Below are 19,457 nucleotides of genomic sequence, written 5' to 3'. Positions count from 1 at the left end.
ACAAGTGGGAGTTCAGGCAGGAGAGGTCAAGTACTTCACTGGAAATCACAAGATGGTGGCAGAACTGAGACCTAAAACCATATTTCTAGTCTCTAGGTTTTATGCCTACACTCAGCCACAAAACCATCCTTCAGCTCCCCTTGAAGGGCAGTTATTCCATCTCCAGAGCACACAACACAACACCAAGTTGTACCAAAGCAAATACAACCGAGGGCATACCTCACCACAAATGCCAACAACTTGCTAAGTCCCATAGACATTGCTTGTTCACAGACTAGTGTAAACACAACTCATTTTCCTTTATGGAAATCTACAATGATTAAGAAAAAAAGAAAAACAACTTCTAGTAGTTTGCAGAATCCCTTAGCTAGTGGAAAGCTGCAAAAAAATAGACACAGACCCTATAGCACATGGCTACCTAGGAAAGGGGCAAGCATTAGCTGGCCTGCATAGCCATTAGCACTGCACAGAAGAAAATTTATCCCTGCCATTCATACAGCGTTATGTTTTGGGGACAAGGACTTGGACTGGGGGTGGGGGGGTGCAAAATCAGAGTTTAGCAAGTAAAAAAAAAGGGGCAGAAAAGTCAGGAGGAAAAACTTCTTCGTTTTCCTGGGATTACAGACAACTGCTGAATTTTGATTAACATTGAAGATTATTGCTCCCAAGTCAAAACTTCATATGCTAGTCTCATGCCAGCATGAAAGCCATTTGAGTTGAACGTGCGATGGCATAGCTGTAAAAAAAAACCTTTAACACTTGCAAACCCAAACATTAAGAATGATTATTGTAAAACGAGGTTACGGCAGCACTACGTATCTGTCAGAATAACAAAACGTAGAGAAGGAAAGGAAAATGAGAGCTATCATTTGCGTGCCACCTCCATTCCCGTCAAAAAGGCACGTTACAAAGACACCCCCCGCATACATACTTGCTATACAGCGAAACTTGAAACTCAACTCTATATGCCAGTCCCACATGGCTTGTCCCACAAGCTACCCATGGTCAGGTCTCACCAGTCGTCGCGCAGAAAAACACAACGCAAACGTAGGCTGCCAGTGAACGGTGCAGGCTGGTACTCCAAAGCCACGTCTCTTCCCGAGAAGTGCGAGCACAGGAGTATCCCTCTCACTCATTGCATCGCTCACCCACTATTATCACCACAGTGCAACCTGGAGCAAGTGCACATTACCCTGTATTTCAGCAGCCACAGTACTCTTTCAGAATGCCGCCAGCTGTCAAAGAGCTTTCCATTGCACCCCACTGGAGGGCTATTAATGTATATAAACAAATGCTAACATAAACACACACTATTTATACTCCAGGAACTCAGCCTGACCTGTTGTCGTGGTTTAGCCCCAGCCGGCAGCTAAGCACCACGCAGCCGCTCGCTCACTTCCCCCCGTGGTGGGATGGGGGAGAGAATCGGAAGAGCAAAAGTAAGAAAACTCGTGGGTGGAGATAAGAACAGTTTAATAATTGGAACAAAATAATAGTAATAATAGTAATGAATTATAATGAGAAGGAAAAAAAACAACGAGAGAGAGAGAGAGGAACAAAACCCAAAGGAGGGAAAAAGTGGAAAAAATATATATATTAAAAAAAAAAAGATACAACCGCTCACCACCCGCCGACCGACGCCCAGCCAGTCCCCGAGCAGTGATTGCTACCCCCCGGCCAACTCCCCCCAGTTTATATACTGGGCATGACATCCTATGGTGTGGAATAGCCCTTTGGTCAGTTTGGATCAACTATCCTGGCTGTGCCCCCTCCCATTTCTTGGGCACCTGGCAGAGCATGGGGAGCTGAAGGGGGGGGAAAGTCCTTGACCAATGTAAACACCGCTTAGCGACAGCCAATGTTATCAATATTATTCTCATACTAAATCCAAAGCACAGCACTATCCCAGCTACTAGGAAGAAAATTAACTCTATCCCAGCCGAAACCAGGACACCTGTGCCTCACTGAACTCGGCTGAAGTCTTTCCTTCCACAAGCCATCCTTTACAAACACCCTTCCTCTCGCCTTGACCACTTCCACTCTCCCCACAGCAGGAGATCTGCCGTGTTCCCTTTTGTCCTCCTGACAAGGGGGTCTCTGGCAAACAGCAGCCTCAAAACCACAATACAGCAATCACATCCAACAGATATTTTCGAAGCTGTGTAAAAGCTGAGAGCTCAGTGCTGAGAGCGGATTTCCGAAAGCCCAGTGGGTCAGCCTACCTGCTCACCGCTACCATGAGGGAAAAGTCCCACTTCTCTGGCTGCACAATTCCTGCTCCCTACCTTGTGGATGCCTCCGTGGGAAAATGCAGGGGTACAGCTCTCTGCCATTTTGCCAATTAGTTGAACTGGCTTAGGAAAGGCTCTGAAAAGTGTCCAGGGTACTGAAGTACGCAGGACCATGTGGCTGAAAGCAGGAATTATGGAGGGAGGACGGGCAGGACTACCGTCTCCTTTCAAGCACAAAGGGGGTGCTATAGGATCATATGTGTGTATATATGTGCGTGTGGATGTACATATGTATTTTCTCACACACATATGTGAATTTGTACATTTATCTGTGGATGACACAACATTTATCAGATGTTGAATACACTCGTGCGAGAATACATACCACAGAGTTAATTTAGCTCCAAAATAAAGACACATGTTTACAAAATCCCTTTTACAAATAAAAACAATAAAAATTCTCCAAAGCAGATGAACAGGTGCCTTGTCTATTGTACCTACTAAGTTGAGATGAAGAGCTTCTTACATGAGGAGCAGTGGGGAAAGCTCCTTGCCCATTTTAAACTACCCACAATATATTTACATTGGTTTGCCTTTCCCCCTTCTCCTTGGAAAGCCAGAAATTGTACAGATGGATAGATAAATTTAAGCATCCCTTTTTGGGCAAACATAGGTAATAAATGTTCACCCAGTTTCTAAAGACATTCTGCCTACTGAAAAAGAAAAGCCCAAACCAATTTAAAACCAAGTTTCCATTTACTTAAGCACATAAATTGCTCAGGGTAGCACTTAAACTTGTGCTTTTAGTCTCAGCAACCTGCAGAGCCATATGCTATACAAAACACCTTGTAAAACTCCTTAAAGTAGTTTATTGGTGTTCACCAGGTTTAATGTTTAGTCAGGCAAGTTAAGCAGACATAAACCAGGTTTAAACCAGTTTTAGGAATTGGTATTCAGTTGTTGCCACTTAAAAAGTTACTACACATGAGCTGAGTCACAGCAACTACAGTTGTGCTTCTACAGCACAATGAACTTAAGGTATAACTCCTTAGCATGCACATCTGCATTTTATTTACACTTAGCATCAGGTACTGTGATTCAGCTGATGTATGCCGACACCCGTCTGTGTCTGAGCTTTGGCCAGTGCAAGGCCCCTTCAAGCACAAACTAATTGGCTCAAATTTTTGCATCTATTTCAACTAAAAGTGTTTAATCTCTATTGGCCCATGCGGCTGATGCCTGAAAAGGGATAATTTCCATAATCAAGACTCAGTTGCTTAGATGACTGCCCAAACTTACTTGAAAGCAACATTAAGACTGGGCTGCCCTTTGTCTCCAAATTCTTCAAGAATTTCTCCACTGTGATTAAAAAGATGCAGTCAACCAAAAGAGACTTCTTTGATTCTTACTACTTACCATTTCTATTAAGTACTTTTAATCACGGTGACTGAAAGGTTAGCAAAACACCTTCCCATTTTACTTTTTTTTCTTTTCCCTTTTTTTTTTTTTAGCAGTGCTGTGTGTAACTCACTTCAATCATCCTTTGACTCATGTGGGTGTCTCAGAGCCACAGGTGAGAGAAGTTTTTTAAATGACAAGAACAGCACAGTTGAAAGCCATACATACCAGCAGGACTCAGAGGTTCATCTAATATCTGCAATTATACTTCGTAGTATTTGTATTCATTTAAACTGAGTAAGTTTTCAGATGACCATGTCTCCTTAATCTACTCAGAGGAAAAAAATCACCATTCAAAAGGTAAAAAGCAGTGCTGTTCTCCAAGAGCCATCATCTTTGGGGTTTTTTTGCGGGAAAAAAAATGGCATAACCACTAACCATTACTTCAGTGTTTTAATCCCATGTTACCCATAGCTCATTTTTGTAACAACACTATTAAAACAAAGGACTGTAAATCAGCAGTAACAGAAATTAAGGCAAGCATTTCATAGTCATTTGATCTACCATACCTTCCAGCGTCTTTCTGAAGAATCAGAGAGTTATTACATATTTTTGCTACTGCAATTTCATAATTGTCATGTGACTTCTAACAGAAAGAATGCTTCACAGCAGCATTGGTATAACTATGTCCAGCATCAAACAGAAGAGAAAGATTCCTTCCTTGTTACACTCTAAAGACAATTTCCTCTTTTTACAATAAATACATGTGTAGGGTAGGAGAAACAACCCATCTAATTTCTAAGAGAACAGGAGAAGCACACCAGTGGCAGGACCTCACATCACATTTAGAGAGTTTCCAGGGGAGAAGACAGAAGCAGTACAGAACTGAAAGTCAAAAGGTGGATTACGAAATGCAGTTTGCAGTGTGATGCAGAAAGGGAACAGTTTAGCAGATGCTTGTTTGATTCAGAGAGTTTGCTGGCAGAAGCAGTAACACTGGATACTTCTGGATGCGAGGGATGATAAAAATGCAACGTTTTAGACACTTCTTCCTAATATTCCCTCCCCCAGGAAAAAAAAAAATCCTTCTCTGGTACTTAAATTGTATTACTTACCGAAGGATCTACTTGATCATTCGTTACTCCCCTCAGGACAATCTTCAACGGATGTTTCATGAAAGGTGCCAAGCACAGCAGACTTTCCAAATAGTAGCCAATACTACGACTGGGGCTGCAGTCATGTTCCAAGGAGCCTCCGTACAGAAGACCAGGCTGATAATACAGGGTAGTACCTGGGGAAGACGCCAGGGGAGCAAACCAAATGACAGCAGTGTCAGCACACTGGCCATTACTACAGCATAAACACACTTTGCAACGATGTATACAGGCAAATTAGAGACAGAAGAATTTATGAAAGATGGTGGCACTTCCAGCATGCTATTTTTATGTCTGCGGTTAATGAATGGGCCAACGCACATGAGTGTCTGTCTTGTACATCATTTCTCCTCCTTTCCCCTTCTCCCCCAAAATCAAGGATCTCTTGGCAATCCCCAAAATGCTGATACAAGCAATTATTTTCCCCCACAGCAGCTAAATCTCCACTAGACCATCAGGTCATCGCTGTCTCGGTGGTAGTTCATCTGCTTTACTGACCAACCATACTACTTTAAAAAAAAAAAAAAAAGAGAAAAAAAAGAAAAAAAAAGAAGAGGAGAACCACCAGATGAGATTTTTGTGTGGGATGCTTCTCGCTCAAACCAATACCTTTTCTGCGCACGACTAGGCAAGCAGTCTTGCTCAGAAGTTTGCCTTTGTAGAAGGCAAACCTTGCCTTCTACAAAAATCCATTCTGGTTCAGAGGGACCTTCCCCCACTATGAAATCCTGCATACCAAACAAAATACTGATTTTAATTCTTGAGCAATACAGTTTCCTTAACTCTCTGCACTATGGTGGCGTGCTGATCTTCTTGCATGCAATCAATTACTACAAAACTTCTCAGCTTAGTTATTTCTGATCTTCTCAGTCAATGATATCTGAACACCTACCTCTGTCAAGCCAAAACTTTGGTTTCACTGCAGCGACTGATAGAGCCTGGAAGACCAGAACAGAGGAAGAAGAGAAAACAGATCTCACCTGTTTGGTTTATTTCAATCCGAGAGCCATTGGTCACTTTGTCAATCAGGCGAATAAAACTTGCTTCAAAATCTAAGGAGTAGAACAAAGAATTTTAAAGTTCCTTAAATTTATTCCTGGAAAAAATAAGAAACTTCAACACCATACTTGTCCATTTTCCCTTTCCTGCTTTCACGACAGTTAGGCTACCCTCACTCTTCAACTTGTTGTGGTATAATTCTACCACATGAGAAAAGGCAATTCACTATAAAAACAGAGATGTTAATTTGAGCCTCCATGCTTATAGGCATCTCAAATCAATTGAGATGCCCCCAGATGCGACCACTGGACTGGCCACACAACGAGTGATACAAGCTGACAGTTCTGATCACAGTGGCCTGTGGGATCACTCAAGCCCAAGATGAAACCTTTGACAATCTACATTTTGCTCAGTACAAAGCAAAACACACAAATCCTGGCAAACAGGATCCTGTACATTTAAGCACGACAAGCTAATAACAGCTTCCCATTATTCTCTGTAAAAGTTTTAGTTTAAAAGAAGGGGGACATTCAGATGTGAAGTGCTGCTGCTGCACAGCTGTTCCACAAACACAATTAGCTACCTGCAGACTTTCAAATTTTCCATTTCCAAAAGTGTCATTGACAAAATAAAGGCTAGAGAAACACAAATCTCCCTATTGCCTCTTTTCTTGCTCACTGTGTACACTGTAGCAGTTCATGTGGAACTAATTCCTCAGTTTCTCTTGTTTGTGTGGACTCTCACTCACAGACACGGGAAAGGACAAGCATATTTAACCCCCCCCCAAAAAGGGGGGGGGGGGGAATATGCTAGTGTTCTAGTATTTAGGTATCCCAAGCTGGTACAGGCTTAGTATCAGTGAAAATACATTAACATATGCAGACTTCAAAACCCAGGTAGTTTTAAGGACCAAGAGCACCGGCATAACGGTTGGTAGGTCGCAGAACTTCCTTGGCAATAACCCTGCGTTACTTCTTAAACAGTAATCAGGTTTTTCTTTCTATATAACCTTCTACGATGCAATAAACATTTAAACAAAAGAGCTACCTGCAGGAATTACAGTTCGTTAATATTTGCATAATACGGTTGATGTCCCAGTCACACAATGCTAGTTCTGCTCCCTGTTATGATAATTTCTACACTTAAAAGTTCATATGACAGCACTGGGACCTCTTCCAGTGCAAGAGTGCAACCTTACCAATGCACATTTCCCTCCTGGAGAGCAAACCTGTAGAAGAGTTTTCATTGCAAATGTTCCGGTCATGAAAGGCAGAGAGAACCGCATGTTGAATCACCAACACAAATTAGGGTTTGTTGTTGTTATTTTTCTGTTACAGTCGCAGTTTACATTTTAACCCCTCCTTGAAAAAGGCAATTCAAACACCTCTTAAAAAAATGTGGCGAAGCCTACAAACTTCACCGCCACCAAAGATCCCGTGGTAATAATAAATACTTTGGGTCACCGTAAAGGTTAAGTCAGGCACACAAGAATGTTTTGACAGTTTCAGAGGAGAATTTCTAGCTATGAACTGAAGCCTCCTCAGGAGGCAGAACGGCGTCTCTGCTGGTCCTACCTCTAGTCTGAACTTTACACCTTGCCCAAAAAACCAACTGAACACCGCAATGATGTTTCTCCCTCAATCTCTATCCTGTTGTCTTCTCACTTCAGTTAAATGAGGAAGTTTACTTTGGGGTGCCAAGGCCCAGCACAGGAACGGAGAGGGTGCTCCCCACGCAAGGCTTCCCTCCAGGGCGTCCGCAGTGCCGGAGGTTTTCAGAAATGAGGAGCAAACGGATTTCACTTCTTTCACCTTTACTACTATTTGGGCAAAGCCCAGACAAAAATCAACGCATAAAACCTGCCCCACTAAAGCTGTGGGAACTTGGGCTCCCACGGAGAAGCAGACCACGACGCGGGGTGCGCGGCAGCAGCGACGCCCGGAGAGCCAGCAAGCTCTGCGGCCCGGGACCGGAGAGCCGCTTCCGCAGAGACACGAACCGGCTCCGGGGCTGTCAGCGAGGCTCCCGCGCAACCCGGCCGCCGGGTTCGAGCCCGCCCTCGGCATCTCCGCCCGCTCCCACCCGCGACGCCTCACGCCAGGCGCGGAGCGAGCCGAGCTGCCCTGCGGGGCGGCAAGGCCAGCCCCGTCCCCCCGGGCCCCGTCCCCCGGGGCGGCCCGGGCGGGGCAGCGCACGCCCCCGTCGCCCGGTGCGCTCTGTCGGGGGAAAGGCGTGGCCGCGTGGAAAGGCGCCGCCGCGGACCCACGCGGGGAGCCGGGCGGCCGCGGCACAAGGTCTCTCCGCGCAGCGCCGGCGCCCGCCGAGACGCGGCGGGCCGGTGACAGCCCCTTGCCTCGGCCGCCTCCCCCCCCCCCACGCCCGCCACCCGCGTGCGCCAGCCCCACCCGCGACGGCGACGGCGGCTCGCCGTCCGCAGCGGGTATGGAGGCGCGCAGGGGAGGGAGAACTCTTCCGCGGGGGGACGCCGGCTGGCAGCCGGGACGCCCCGCACCCGCCCCCTCGGTGGGACCCGCCGGGAAGGGGGCCGCGGCTGCCCCGCTCCCGGTGCGGGGCTGCCCCGCCCGGCAGCGAGCCCCCGGCGCAGGCGGCGCCGGGGCTCCGCCGCCCCCCTGCCCCTGCCCCTGCCCCGTCCTCCCTCCTCCTCCTCCTCCAGCGGCCGCCGGTGCCGGCGCCCCCGCTCACCGCGGAGGCCGGGGTCCTCCTCCTTGGCGCGGATCTTGCGGATTTTCAGCGGCCGCCCGCTGAGCGTGGCCAGCACCAGCCGCTGCCGCAGGAAGTTGCACCCCGCGTAGCTGAGGCACTGCGCCTCGCCCGCCGCGCCGCCCGCCATGCCGCCGCCCCGCCGGGCCCGCCGCGCCCACGTGGTTGGGAACAGGAAGCGCTGGGACAGCGGCGGGGTCAAAGGGCGAGGGGCGGGCCCCGGGCGGGGTCGCTCCCGGCACCGTCCTTCGCCGCCGCCGGGGCCGCCGGGCTGCTGGCAGCGCGGCGCGGCCTGGCCTGGGCTGGCGCGGCCTGGCGGTGGCAGGCAGGGTCGTGCAGCAGGCCCACCCTGTCGCGACAGCGAGCGCGCGGCGGGCCGTTCTCGGAGAGGCGGGTCGGGTGGCAGCGGAGCGGTGGCCGTCGCCTCCGCCCTCGCTTCTGCTCTGCCTGCCTGCGCGCTTTTCACTGGAGCGTCCCGAGGTCGGGAGTACCGGTACGTCCCTGCAAGCGGAGCCGGCGCCTCTCCGCCGCGGCCTGGCGGGGCGGCGGCCCGGCGCCTGGCAGCAGCCCGCTCCCCGGGCCGTGCGAGCCCTCCCCGGGCCGTGCGAGCCCTCCCCGCCGCGGCGGCCGGGCAGTGACCTCCGGAGCGAAGCGCCGTGCCCGCACCAGGGCACTGTCCCCGCAGCGGGGGAGCGGTGTCTGGGGGCAGGTTCCTGCGGACCGCGCTGCCGGTCATTGATCCCTGCCCGTCTTACGGAAAACTAAGCAGAGGAGTGAGTGTCATTTCCAGTCTTCAGGCCAGGCTGTTCGCGATAGTTAGTTGTGATAGCGATAGCGTTGTGTTAGTTGTGTGTTAGTGATAGCGGCAGGGCCCAGCTGTCCTTAAAGGAGAGACTGAGTGAAGCTTTCAGTCTGCATCCTGAGAGAAGCGTGGATTACAGTAGGGGTGTGACAGCGTCAATTGCTAGGCTACGTTTATGTGTACAGGGAAAAGAGTGTCTTGGAACAGAACAGACTAGGCTAGACTATTCCAGTTGGAAGGGACCTACAACTACAAGGGATCTAGTCCAGCTACCTGACCGCTTCAGGGCTGACCAAAAGTTAAAGCATGTTGTTAAGGGCAGTGTCCAAACTGACAGGCTTGGGACATTGACCACCTCTCTAGGAAGCCTGTTCCAGGGTTTGGCCACCCTCTCAGTAAAGAAATGCTTCCTCATGTCCAGTCTGAACCTCCCCTGGCTCACCTTTGAACCATTTCCACACATCCTATCACAGGATACCAGGGAGGAAAGATCAGCACCTCCCTCTCCCCTTCCCCTCCTCAGGAAGCTGTAGAGAGCAGTGAGGTCGCCCCTCAGCCTCCTTTTCTCCAAACTACACGAGCCCAGAGTCCTCCGCCACTCCTCAGAGGACGTGCCTTCCAGCCCTTTCACCAGCTTTGTTGCCCTCCGCTGGACACATTCAAGGCCTTAACACCCTTCTTAAATGCTGGGGCCCAGAAGTGCACACAGTGTTCAAGGTGAGGCCGCACCAACGCAGAGTACAGCGGGATGATCGCCTCTCTTGACGGGCTGGTTATGCTGTGTTTGATGCACCCCAGGGTGCGGTTTGCCCTCCTGGCTTCCAGGGCACGCTGCTGACTCCTGTTGAGCCTGCTGTTGACCAGCACCCCCGGGTCCCTTTCTGCAGGGCTGATCTCCAGCCTCTCCTCTCCCAGTTTAGATTTGTGCCCGGTGTTGCTCTGTCCCGGGTGCAGAATCCGGCATTTCAACTTGTCATTTTCATGTCACTGATGATTGCCCAATGCTCCAGTCTATCCAGATCCCTCTGCAAGGCCTCTCATCCCTCAAGAGAGTCAGCAGCACCTCCCAGTTTGGTGTCATCAGCCATGAACAGAAAAGGTCAGATCAGCTTCCTTACCAATAATAACACTTCTCTTTTTTTCTCAATAAGTTGTTTTTTAGAGACTAAAACTTTTTTTTTTTTTAACCATGATAGGGATGCTTTACAGAAACTATGCAGGAACTAGACCTCCTTTTGTTAGCTGCTTGCTGACTCAGCTTTTCTGATCAGTGTGCATAAGGATCATTTGTTGTTTTGATAAACCAATCTGTGAGCTATGTATCCTGGAGTCATAGAATGGTTTGGGTTGGAACGGACCTTTAAGGATCATCTAGTCCACCCCCCCTGCCATGGGCAGGGACACCTTCCACTAGATCAGGTTGGTCAAAGGCCATATCCAACCTGACTTTGAATGCTTCCAGGGATGGGGCATCCACCACTTCTCTGGGCAACCTGTCCCAGTGTCTCATCACCCTCATCGTAAAAAAGTTCTTCCTTATATTGAATCTAAACCTACACTCTTCTTATAAGCCCCCTTTTATATTGAAAGGCCACAATAAGGTCTCCCTAAAGCCTTCTCTTCTCCAGGCTGAACAACCCCAGCTCAGCCTTTCTTCACAGGAGAGGTGTTCCAGCCCTCTGACCATTTTTGTGGCCCTCCTCTAGACTGGCTCTATCAGGTCCTTGTCTTTCTTGAGCTGGAGACCCCAGAGCTGGATGCAGTACTCCAGGTGGGGTCTCACCAGAGCAGAGTAGAGAGGGAGAATCACCTCCCTTGACCTGCTGGCCACACTTCTTATTATGCAGCCCAGGATACAGTTGGCCTTCTGGGCTGCAAGTGCACGTTGCTGGCTCATGTCCAGTTTCTCATCCACCAGTATCCCCAAGTCCTCCTCTGTAGGGCTGCTCTCAATTCATTCATCCCCCAGTCTGTACTGATACTGGGGATTTCACCGACTCGGGCGAGGACCTTGCACTTGGCCTTGTTGAACTTCATGAGGTTCACATGGGCCCGCTCCTCAAGCCTGTCAAGGTCTCTCTGGATGACATCCTTTCCCACTGGTGTATCAACTGCACCACTCAGCTTTGTCGTCCACAAACTTGTTGAGATGCACTCAATCCCACTATCTATGTCACTGATGAAGGTATTCAATAGAATTGGTCCCAGTATGGACTCTTGTGGGACACTACTCGTTACTCGTTTCCACTTTGACATTGAGCCACTGGCTTTAATTTGTTGGAGAAGGCCAACCAGCCAGTTCCTTATCCACCTAACAGTCTGACAAACCCATATCTCTCCGATTTAGTGGCAAGAATGTATCAAAGGCCTTACAGAAGTCCGGGTATGTGACATCTGTAGCTCTTTCCTTGTCCACTGATGCAGTTACTACTTTGTAGAAGGCCACTAGATAAGTCAGGTATGATTTGCTCTTGGTGAAGCCATGTTGGCTGTTTCCAATCACCTCCCTGTCTTCCATATGTTTCAAGATGTCTTCCAGGAGGATCTGCTCCATGATCTTACCAGGCACGGAGGTGAGGCTGACTGGTCAGTAGTTTGCAGGGTCCTCCTTTTTACCCTTCTTAAAAATGGGAGTGATGTTTCCCTTTTTGTGGTCACTGGGGACTTCCCCTGACTGCCATGACTTTTCAGGTGTGATGGAAAGTGGCTTGGCAACTACATCCATACTTCAGGACCTGGGATGCATCTCATTGGGTCCCATGGACGTGTGTATGTTCAGGTTCCTCTGGTGGTCTTGAACCTGATCTTCTCCTACAGTGGGAGGGACTCCTACAGTGGGACTCCGCCAGTCCCTGCCTTGAAGTTCAGGGGCTTGAGAGATGTGGGAAGATAGTTTACCATTGAAAACTGAGGCAAAGATGTTATTGAGTACCTCAGCCTTCTCCATGTCATTTGTCACCAGCTCTTCTGTCTTATTTAGCACAGGGAGTACATTTTCTTTAATCTTCCTTTTCTGGCCAATTTACCCGTAAAAGCCATGCTTATTTTTCTTTGCATCCCTTGCCAAATTCAGTATAGTGATATCTGTCACAATTTGACTAGTATGGTCCTCAAGAGAGAAACTTTGTCTTTACTAGTAGCTATAGAAATTTCATGAGAGTTACCTTCCTGTGGAGTTACATGTTGTGAAATGAGCCATTTCATATAGTTAGACTTGGATTATTACTGAGTCTTGCAGTAAGCATGTATCCCAAATCATGGGCTTGTTCCTGAGTGAACATGCTGTCATAATTTTAAAGGGATAACTTCGGTATTTTAACATTCAGCTATATGCCTTATTCTGCTTTTAAACCTACAAATGTTTTTCATACATCTGCTTGCTTTTTTGTGTGTGTGCTTTGTTCTGGATTGCAGGTAAAATATGCCTTTGAATCACACCTTACTCATAATAAGCCAGTTTTGCCTTTCTGTAAGCTGCTATGGTAGATGAAAGCACAGAAAAAGTTTGAAATGAGATTTCTGTGGTGTTAATGTTTCCTTCTGTCCTTTATGTTTGCTGCAGCCTAAATCACATCTCACCTGCTTAGTCACACATTTATTATTGTAGTAAGGAGCATTTCAAGGCTATAGTCACCAGGACATCGTAGTAGTCACTCAGCAAGAACTTCTCTCTTGTTTCACAAAGGTCTTTTTTGAAATAAGATCAATACTTATATTTGTGCAGGCTTTTTAGCAGTGAGAGTCCACATCCGATAATTTGTGATAACCCGTGAAGCTATTCATATGCCCTGTTATACACTAATTTCCACAAGAACAGTGAAGAAAGCTGCTACATATTTTTTGTTTGTTTGTTTTAAATAAACTGGTGTGCTGTCCCACACTAGCCCACTTTGTTTCCTCCTTAACTAGCTGGGGCAAGGAAGCAGCAAACTGAAATTCCTTGGCAGAGCAAGGGTAGTAATACAATACTACAGAAGTGTTGAGCCTTTTTACCTTCTGCTATTATTTCTATTACTGTCGCTTTTAAGGCCTCAAACAAGATCTAATCTTGATCTGTGCTCTATGCACATAGTGAGAGACTAGGTGTTCTCCCCTGAATTTCAGCAGAGAGACATGATGAAAGAAATTTGAGAAAAGGCTTAGCCAAGATCAGTAGCTGAGCTGCTACAGGTCAAATCTTACAACTGTCAGGCCTTCCAGTCAAACAAAGAAGGATCAAGGTGAGGTCCTGGATTCTCCAGTTGGATCTGTTTAGAAGAGGGTGGGGTGTGTGGGAGCATGGGGATAAATTAAGAAATAGGCAGCAGAGGGAAAGGTAGGTGGATCTTCCCAGGAATTAGTTGGGAAAGCAGTTTTGGAAGAGCATGATGTGTTTCCAGAGTAGGATGAGGCAGGCTGAAGACTGGGGAGAGAAGTAGAAGGGTCACGTGTTCATTTTCGTTTAACTGAGCTGGTGGCCTGGCTTTGTGAAGTTCCTAAGAGGTCCCTGACTATCTATTTTGGGGCAGAGTTTAAGCAATGTAGGGAAAGACTCTCTGTTTTCTTTAGGAAAGAGTAACTAGCTGGGCGCAAGGAAGGGAGAACAGAAAGTTTCCACAGTAAATAAAGGCCGGCTGGGCAAAAAGCAAGAGGCAAAAGGTGCGTGTATGTTGTCCCAGTGCACTGTCCATACTGTTGTGAAAGGCTAACAGTGCTGTTGGAGGTATAAATGCTAGGAAGCAAGGGAATTGACTGTACCTGTGCTTTGAGGAGCTGGTAAAGGGCTTTTCATTTCCTCCCAGGTCCCAGATCTGTGGGAGCATGAGTAGACCTGAAGTGACACGACTGATTTGGCAGTTGGTCAGAACATTATAAAACCTCCTTCTTGGTGTGTCTCTAACCTAGAGGAAACCTCTGTTTCTTGTCAGTGCAGACACAGGATGATGCTATGCATATATAATTGGTGAGCCATTTGGTGACATCTGGATTTACTGAAATAAGTGTGCTCTAATGCGGAACCAGTGTAATAACCCCAGGCATGGTTGGACAGGGAACTTCTTGTCTACAGTGTTAATAGGCAATATGGTATTTAAGAGCTCAGTCTTTTGGGTATTATAGCAGTTGCTTGTTTGAGACAAATAAATATGATGGATTTGGAATAGGAACACGTATAGGGAGGCAAATCTAGCCTTGAAGCAATGTTAATCCTCAAAAGTATTGTGTAAAACTGCCTGAAAACAATTGACAGACCTGTTCTTGATGGAGAATGTCTTTCCAATTTAACTTGTTAATGGGAACATAGTGACTTCATTTAAAAATGGGAATGTTCCATCTGTTAAGTTCAAGACACTTCAAGAGTCTTTATACATGTGGCTTCTCAGTGACAACATCCTCTCTACAGCACCTCCTTCTTCAGCAATGCAGTTTGTCTCTGATGAGTTCCTGTTTAAAACAACTGAAACACCTGTCTTCACTGTTGATTAGTTTCATTAACTGCTGTATTGGCCTCTAAGGTAAATGTTTTGCAAACTACCAGCATAATAAATGCCAACTTGACCAAACACCTGTCCCAGGTTTTATGCGTTGTGTATCCACAGTCATGAAGTTCCTTTGCCAGGGCTGCTTGTTCTAATATCACCAAGGGGAAAAAACGGAACCTTCTGATTGCATTACAAATTATATGGGGATGAGGATGCAAAGTATATGACAGCAACTGACCAGAAGAAAGAACTACTTTTGCAGCTCAAATGTGAGTCTAGTTTTGCATTGCATGCTTGTCCCAATGAATAATGTCTTTTCAGGCTGGATATATGAAGTGATACACTTCCTTTTGGTAAGCTTAAGAGGCAACCTAGACTGTCAGGTGTGATCTTTTGGACCAACTGAGGACAGGGCAACATTTGGAAGACTGCCATTTGAGGGTTTTTTAAGTACTTGGAGCCATGCTATAAACCAAACTGTAGTAAAAGATCTCATTCTTGAAGCACGCTGTCTGTCGGATGTCTTCATTCTGGTTGCTTGCTAGACAATGTATGATATAAACATGGAGGTTAGTTAGCCTGATTATCACCATATTTTTCAGGAGTAAACACTGCTTTTTTCCCGTGGAAGAAGGAGAATTAATCAAATTTAGTGATCAGAATGACTTTGTTGCAGTGTTCTTTTTATCCTGTTTCTCCCCCCGCCCCCCCCCCCCTTCTGTATATCACAGAATCACAGAATCACAGAATGGGTGAGGTTGGCAGGGACCTCTGGAGGTCATCTGGTCCAACCCCCCATCTCAAGCAGGGCCACCCAGAGCCAGTTGCCCAGGTCCGGGTCCAGACAGCTTTTGAATATCTCCAAGAAGGAGGACTTTACAACCTCACTGTGCCAGTTGTGCCTGGGCTTGGTCACCTTCACAGTAAAAAAGTGTTTCCTGATGTTTAGGAGGAACCTCCTGCGTTTCAGTCTGTGCCCATTGTGCGACTGTTGTGCGACTGTTCATTCAACTCCTGCTCAGGTTTTGGCTAACATGCAGCTCATGCTAAGGCCTGATGCTTGCTGGGAGCAGCACCATTAGTTCAAAGTGAGGGCAACGTGTAGGCAGGGCACAATGGCCAGAAAGAGCTAAAGGTCATTATGCAGCCACTATCACCTGCAACTCGCTGTCTCCTGCAGCCATAATCCTTCTGTATTGGTTGTCTGGCAGTTTCTTCAGGATTTGCTAACTCATGGAAATGTTATAGATCAAACTTCCAAGCTGGGAGGTATAAATATGTCAGCTTACCCAAAAGTTTTTGAAGCGGATCCAACAGCAGCTGGACTGCTGAGGTTTTCGTGCTTCCCAATGTGATACAGGGGATGCCCACACCATGACAGAGGAGGAAGGCTGAGCACTCTCACCACTGGCTAGGTAACTATTTTGCTCATAGGAGCATGAATTACAAGTTATGAGTAGCAAGTTATGAATTAGGAACTTGTGAGTTAGAAACCTCATGACTTAAGTGATGAATTAGTAAATTCACATGCTAGACTAGTCTGTACAAAGGGGATTGAGCCCGTGTTTGTCTGTTTTCTTTCCTAATGAGCTCATAATATAAGGTTTAATTTACAGAGTATGTGGTCTTGTAAATTTGAGAGATCCAAATGGACTGTGACACCATTACCTCTTGTCCTGTCACTGGGCACCACTGAGAAGAGCCTGGCTCCATCCTCTTTGATCCCTCCCTTTAGGAATTTATATACATTGATGAGGTCTTCCCTGAGCCTTCTCTTCCCCAAGCTGAACAGTCCCATCTCTTTCAGCCTTTCCCCATAGAAGAGGTGCTCCAGTCCCTTCAACATCTTACTGGCCCTTTGCTGGCATATATCCATGTCTGTCTTGTGCTGGGGGGCCCAGAGCTGGACACAGCACTCCAGGTGTGGCCTCACCAGTGCTGAGGAGAGGGCAAGGATCACCTCCCTCCACCTGCTGGCAGCACTCCCCCTAACACAGTGCAGGACATTCGCCGCCTTTGCTGCAAGGGCACATTGCTGGCTCGTGTTCAACTTGGTGTTCACCAGGACCCTAAGGTCCTTTTTGGCAAAGCTGTTTTCCAGTGGGGTGGTCCCCAGCATGTACTGGTGCATGGGGCTGTTCCTCCCCAGGTGCGGGACCTTGCACTTGCCCTTGTTGGACTTCAGGATGTTGAGTGTGTGTGTGTGCATGCATGCATATGGCAATTAAAAAAGAAATCTTTCCTGTCCTGTTCCTGAGATTGGATATTTCTAGGAGTTAATGGGGAATTTCTGTCTTCTAGATCTTGTCCTGAATGCTTATATCGGAAATACAGGTGCATGAAGTACTCTGAGCGGATAACCTCTTGCATTGCCGGTTTGTTCTTTTTCTCAGTTTGCTGGCATGTTGGTGAGGGAGAGTGCCCTGAGTGTAACTGAGTAAAGATCAGTTGCTTATAACTTGGGGATAAAAGAGTCTCTGGGTATTCTCCCTCCCCAGCGAGGGCTCGGTCATGTAAGTGTTTACATTGTTTCTTGATTTGGTACTTTTGTTTACCCAGTGAATTGTGTTTTACAGTTACAATTATCGGTCACCTCTATGGGCCAACTAACATGAAAAGTCAGCTAACATGTCTCAGTTATATGTGGTGTATGAGGAAAAACCCTAAGTAATCACAATGACAGGCTGGAGAGCAGCTTACCTTTGTTCATACTTTGTAGAACTGTAGTTGTACCATATGTGAAATGACCGGTGCTCTTTGCTATTAAACAAGTGCAGTATCTCATAAGTCTCTCAGCTGAGCTTCAGGGGATGTCTTGCCATGAGTTCATATTCTGATGGATGAAAACCAGTATGTAGCTTTGAGTTATGGATTTAATTTATGGAACTTTTAAATTTCTTTGTACTCAATGTGAGATCAGTGCATGGATGTTTAGGACTTTATGTTGAAAATACAGTCATTCTGACAGTCTTAAAATCTCTAGCTACAGTAAGTTGTTCAAAACTAGAGTGCTAGTTAAAAAAATAATCAAACCGAAACCTGAGATGTATTTGCAATTTTGAAAACACTATTGAAAAAATCAGTTGCCTACAGCAGTAAAAATTCTCTCTTTCTGTAAGCCTAAAATATAACCCATTTTGTTTTGAGAATAAAACTTCAGTACTGTGACATAATTTTGAACTTCTTTTTTCTTTTTCTTTTTTTAACCTGTCATGGTTTAACCCCAGCTGGCAACTAAGCACCACGCAGCCGCTCGCTCACTCCCCCCGGGGTGAGATGGGGGAGAGAATCAGAAGAGTAAAAGGGAGAAAACTCGTGGGTTGAGATAAAGACAGTTTAATAGGGAAAGCAAAAGCCGTGCACACAAGCAAAGCAAAACAAGGAATTCATTCACTCCTTCCCATGGGCAGGCAGGTGTTCAGCCATCTCCAGGAAAGCAGGGCTCCATCACGTGTAATGGTTACTTGGGAAGATAAATGCCATCACTCTGAACGTGTACCCTCCATCCCTCCTTCTTTCCCCCAGCTTTATATGCTGAGCATGACGTCATATGGTATGGAATAGCCCTTTGGTCAGCTGGGGTCAGCTGTCCCAGCTGTGTCCCCTCCCAACTCCTTGTGCACCCCCAGCCTTCTCACTGGTGGGGTGGGGTGAGACACAGAAAAGGCCTTGACTCTGTGTAAGCACTGCAATACACAGGTATCATTCCCTTAGTCTACGGGCTACCCTTGTAAAATGTCTTTAAAATGTCCACAAATGTCCACAAAATGTCCATGCAGTTTATTTAGTCCATGACTTTGGGCTCCATCTCTTATGGTGGTCACTCAGGACAGGAGAGGTGGTGTGTTGCATGAAGTTACTGGGCACCAAAGCCAGCTCAGGTCGGGCCACTGCTGCACTTGCACTGCTTCTTGTAAGGCTTCTCCTCCATTGGTTCAGGTGCTTCCTGCTATAGTAATTCCTATACATGCAACTCAAATAATGAGTTACAACAATTTAAAGGTATTTCCATTACAATCTCCACCCCTGGTCCCTTTGGGCCTTGCAATGAACTCTCCCCCTTGTCCCTGCTCCGGCTTCGACTTATCCACAGACTGCAGTCCCTTAGGGGTGTACCTGCTCCCAGTGCAGCCTTATCTACGCACCACAGCCTCTCCAGGGGTACACCTGCTGTGGCATAGACTTATCCACAGCCACAGTCACCTTGAGGTGCACCTGTTCCAGCGTGGCCTTATCCATGGACCACAATGCTTTCAGAGATACGCTTGCTCCAGCATGGCCTTACCCATGGCTGCAGTCCCTCCAGGGGGGTACCTGCTATGTTGTGGGCTTATCCATGGCCACACGCTTTGAGGTGCTCCAGCATGACCTCATGCACAGCCACTGATGCTTCAAGGTGTACCTGCTGTAGCATGGACTTTTCCACAGCCACAGATGCTTCGAGGTGTACCTTCTCCAGTGTGGACTTACCCTTGGGCCACAACCCCTTCAGAGGTGTACCCGCTGTGGCGCAGACATAACCATGGCCACAGACACTTCGAGATGTATCTGCTCTGGCATGGACTTACCCATGGCCACAGACACTTTGGGGTGTCCTGCTCCCACGTGGACTCATCCACAGGTCACAGTCCCTTTGACTCGAGTTCACACTGGAGTTCCAGCCTGTCCAGTACAGCAGCACAGAAAGAGCAGC

The 19,457-nt window shown here is 47.3% G+C and overlaps 2 protein-coding genes across 4 annotated transcripts in view; one reads left to right on the top strand and one right to left on the bottom strand.

The window, feature by feature from the left end:
* RCL1 (RNA terminal phosphate cyclase like 1) overlaps nt 1–8,958 on the bottom strand; it is a 31,879-nt gene extending 22,921 nt beyond the window's left edge. Inside the window, exons 1-3 of one of the 3 annotated variants that reach the window (XM_075526226.1) lie at nt 8,486–8,958; nt 5,764–5,835; nt 4,745–4,920 (exon numbers count right to left, since the gene is read on the bottom strand). In XM_075526226.1, coding sequence (XP_075382341.1) covers nt 4,745–4,920; nt 5,764–5,835; nt 8,486–8,633 — 396 coding nt within the window. In that variant the 5' untranslated portion in view covers nt 8,634–8,958. Of the gene's footprint in view, nt 1–4,744; nt 4,921–5,763; nt 5,836–7,469; nt 7,988–8,187; nt 8,387–8,485 lie in introns of those variants that run through there. The other 2 variants (XM_075526227.1, XM_075526225.1) reach the window with 2 other exon arrangements.
* Nucleotides 8,959–10,184: 1,226 nt separating this feature from the next.
* The window catches only part of AK3 (adenylate kinase 3), a 35,286-nt gene continuing 26,013 nt past the window's right edge, over nt 10,185–19,457 (top strand). Inside the window, exon 1 of the mRNA XM_075488381.1 lies at nt 10,185–10,404. Coding sequence (XP_075344496.1) covers nt 10,287–10,404 — 118 coding nt within the window. The 5' untranslated portion in view covers nt 10,185–10,286. The remainder of the gene's footprint in view (nt 10,405–19,457) is intronic.

This window comes from Mycteria americana, chromosome Z, assembly GCF_035582795.1.
Source record: "Mycteria americana isolate JAX WOST 10 ecotype Jacksonville Zoo and Gardens chromosome Z, USCA_MyAme_1.0, whole genome shotgun sequence".
Classification (NCBI taxonomy): Eukaryota; Metazoa; Chordata; class Aves; order Ciconiiformes; family Ciconiidae; genus Mycteria; species Mycteria americana.
This window is presented reverse-complemented; position numbering and strand designations above follow the sequence as displayed.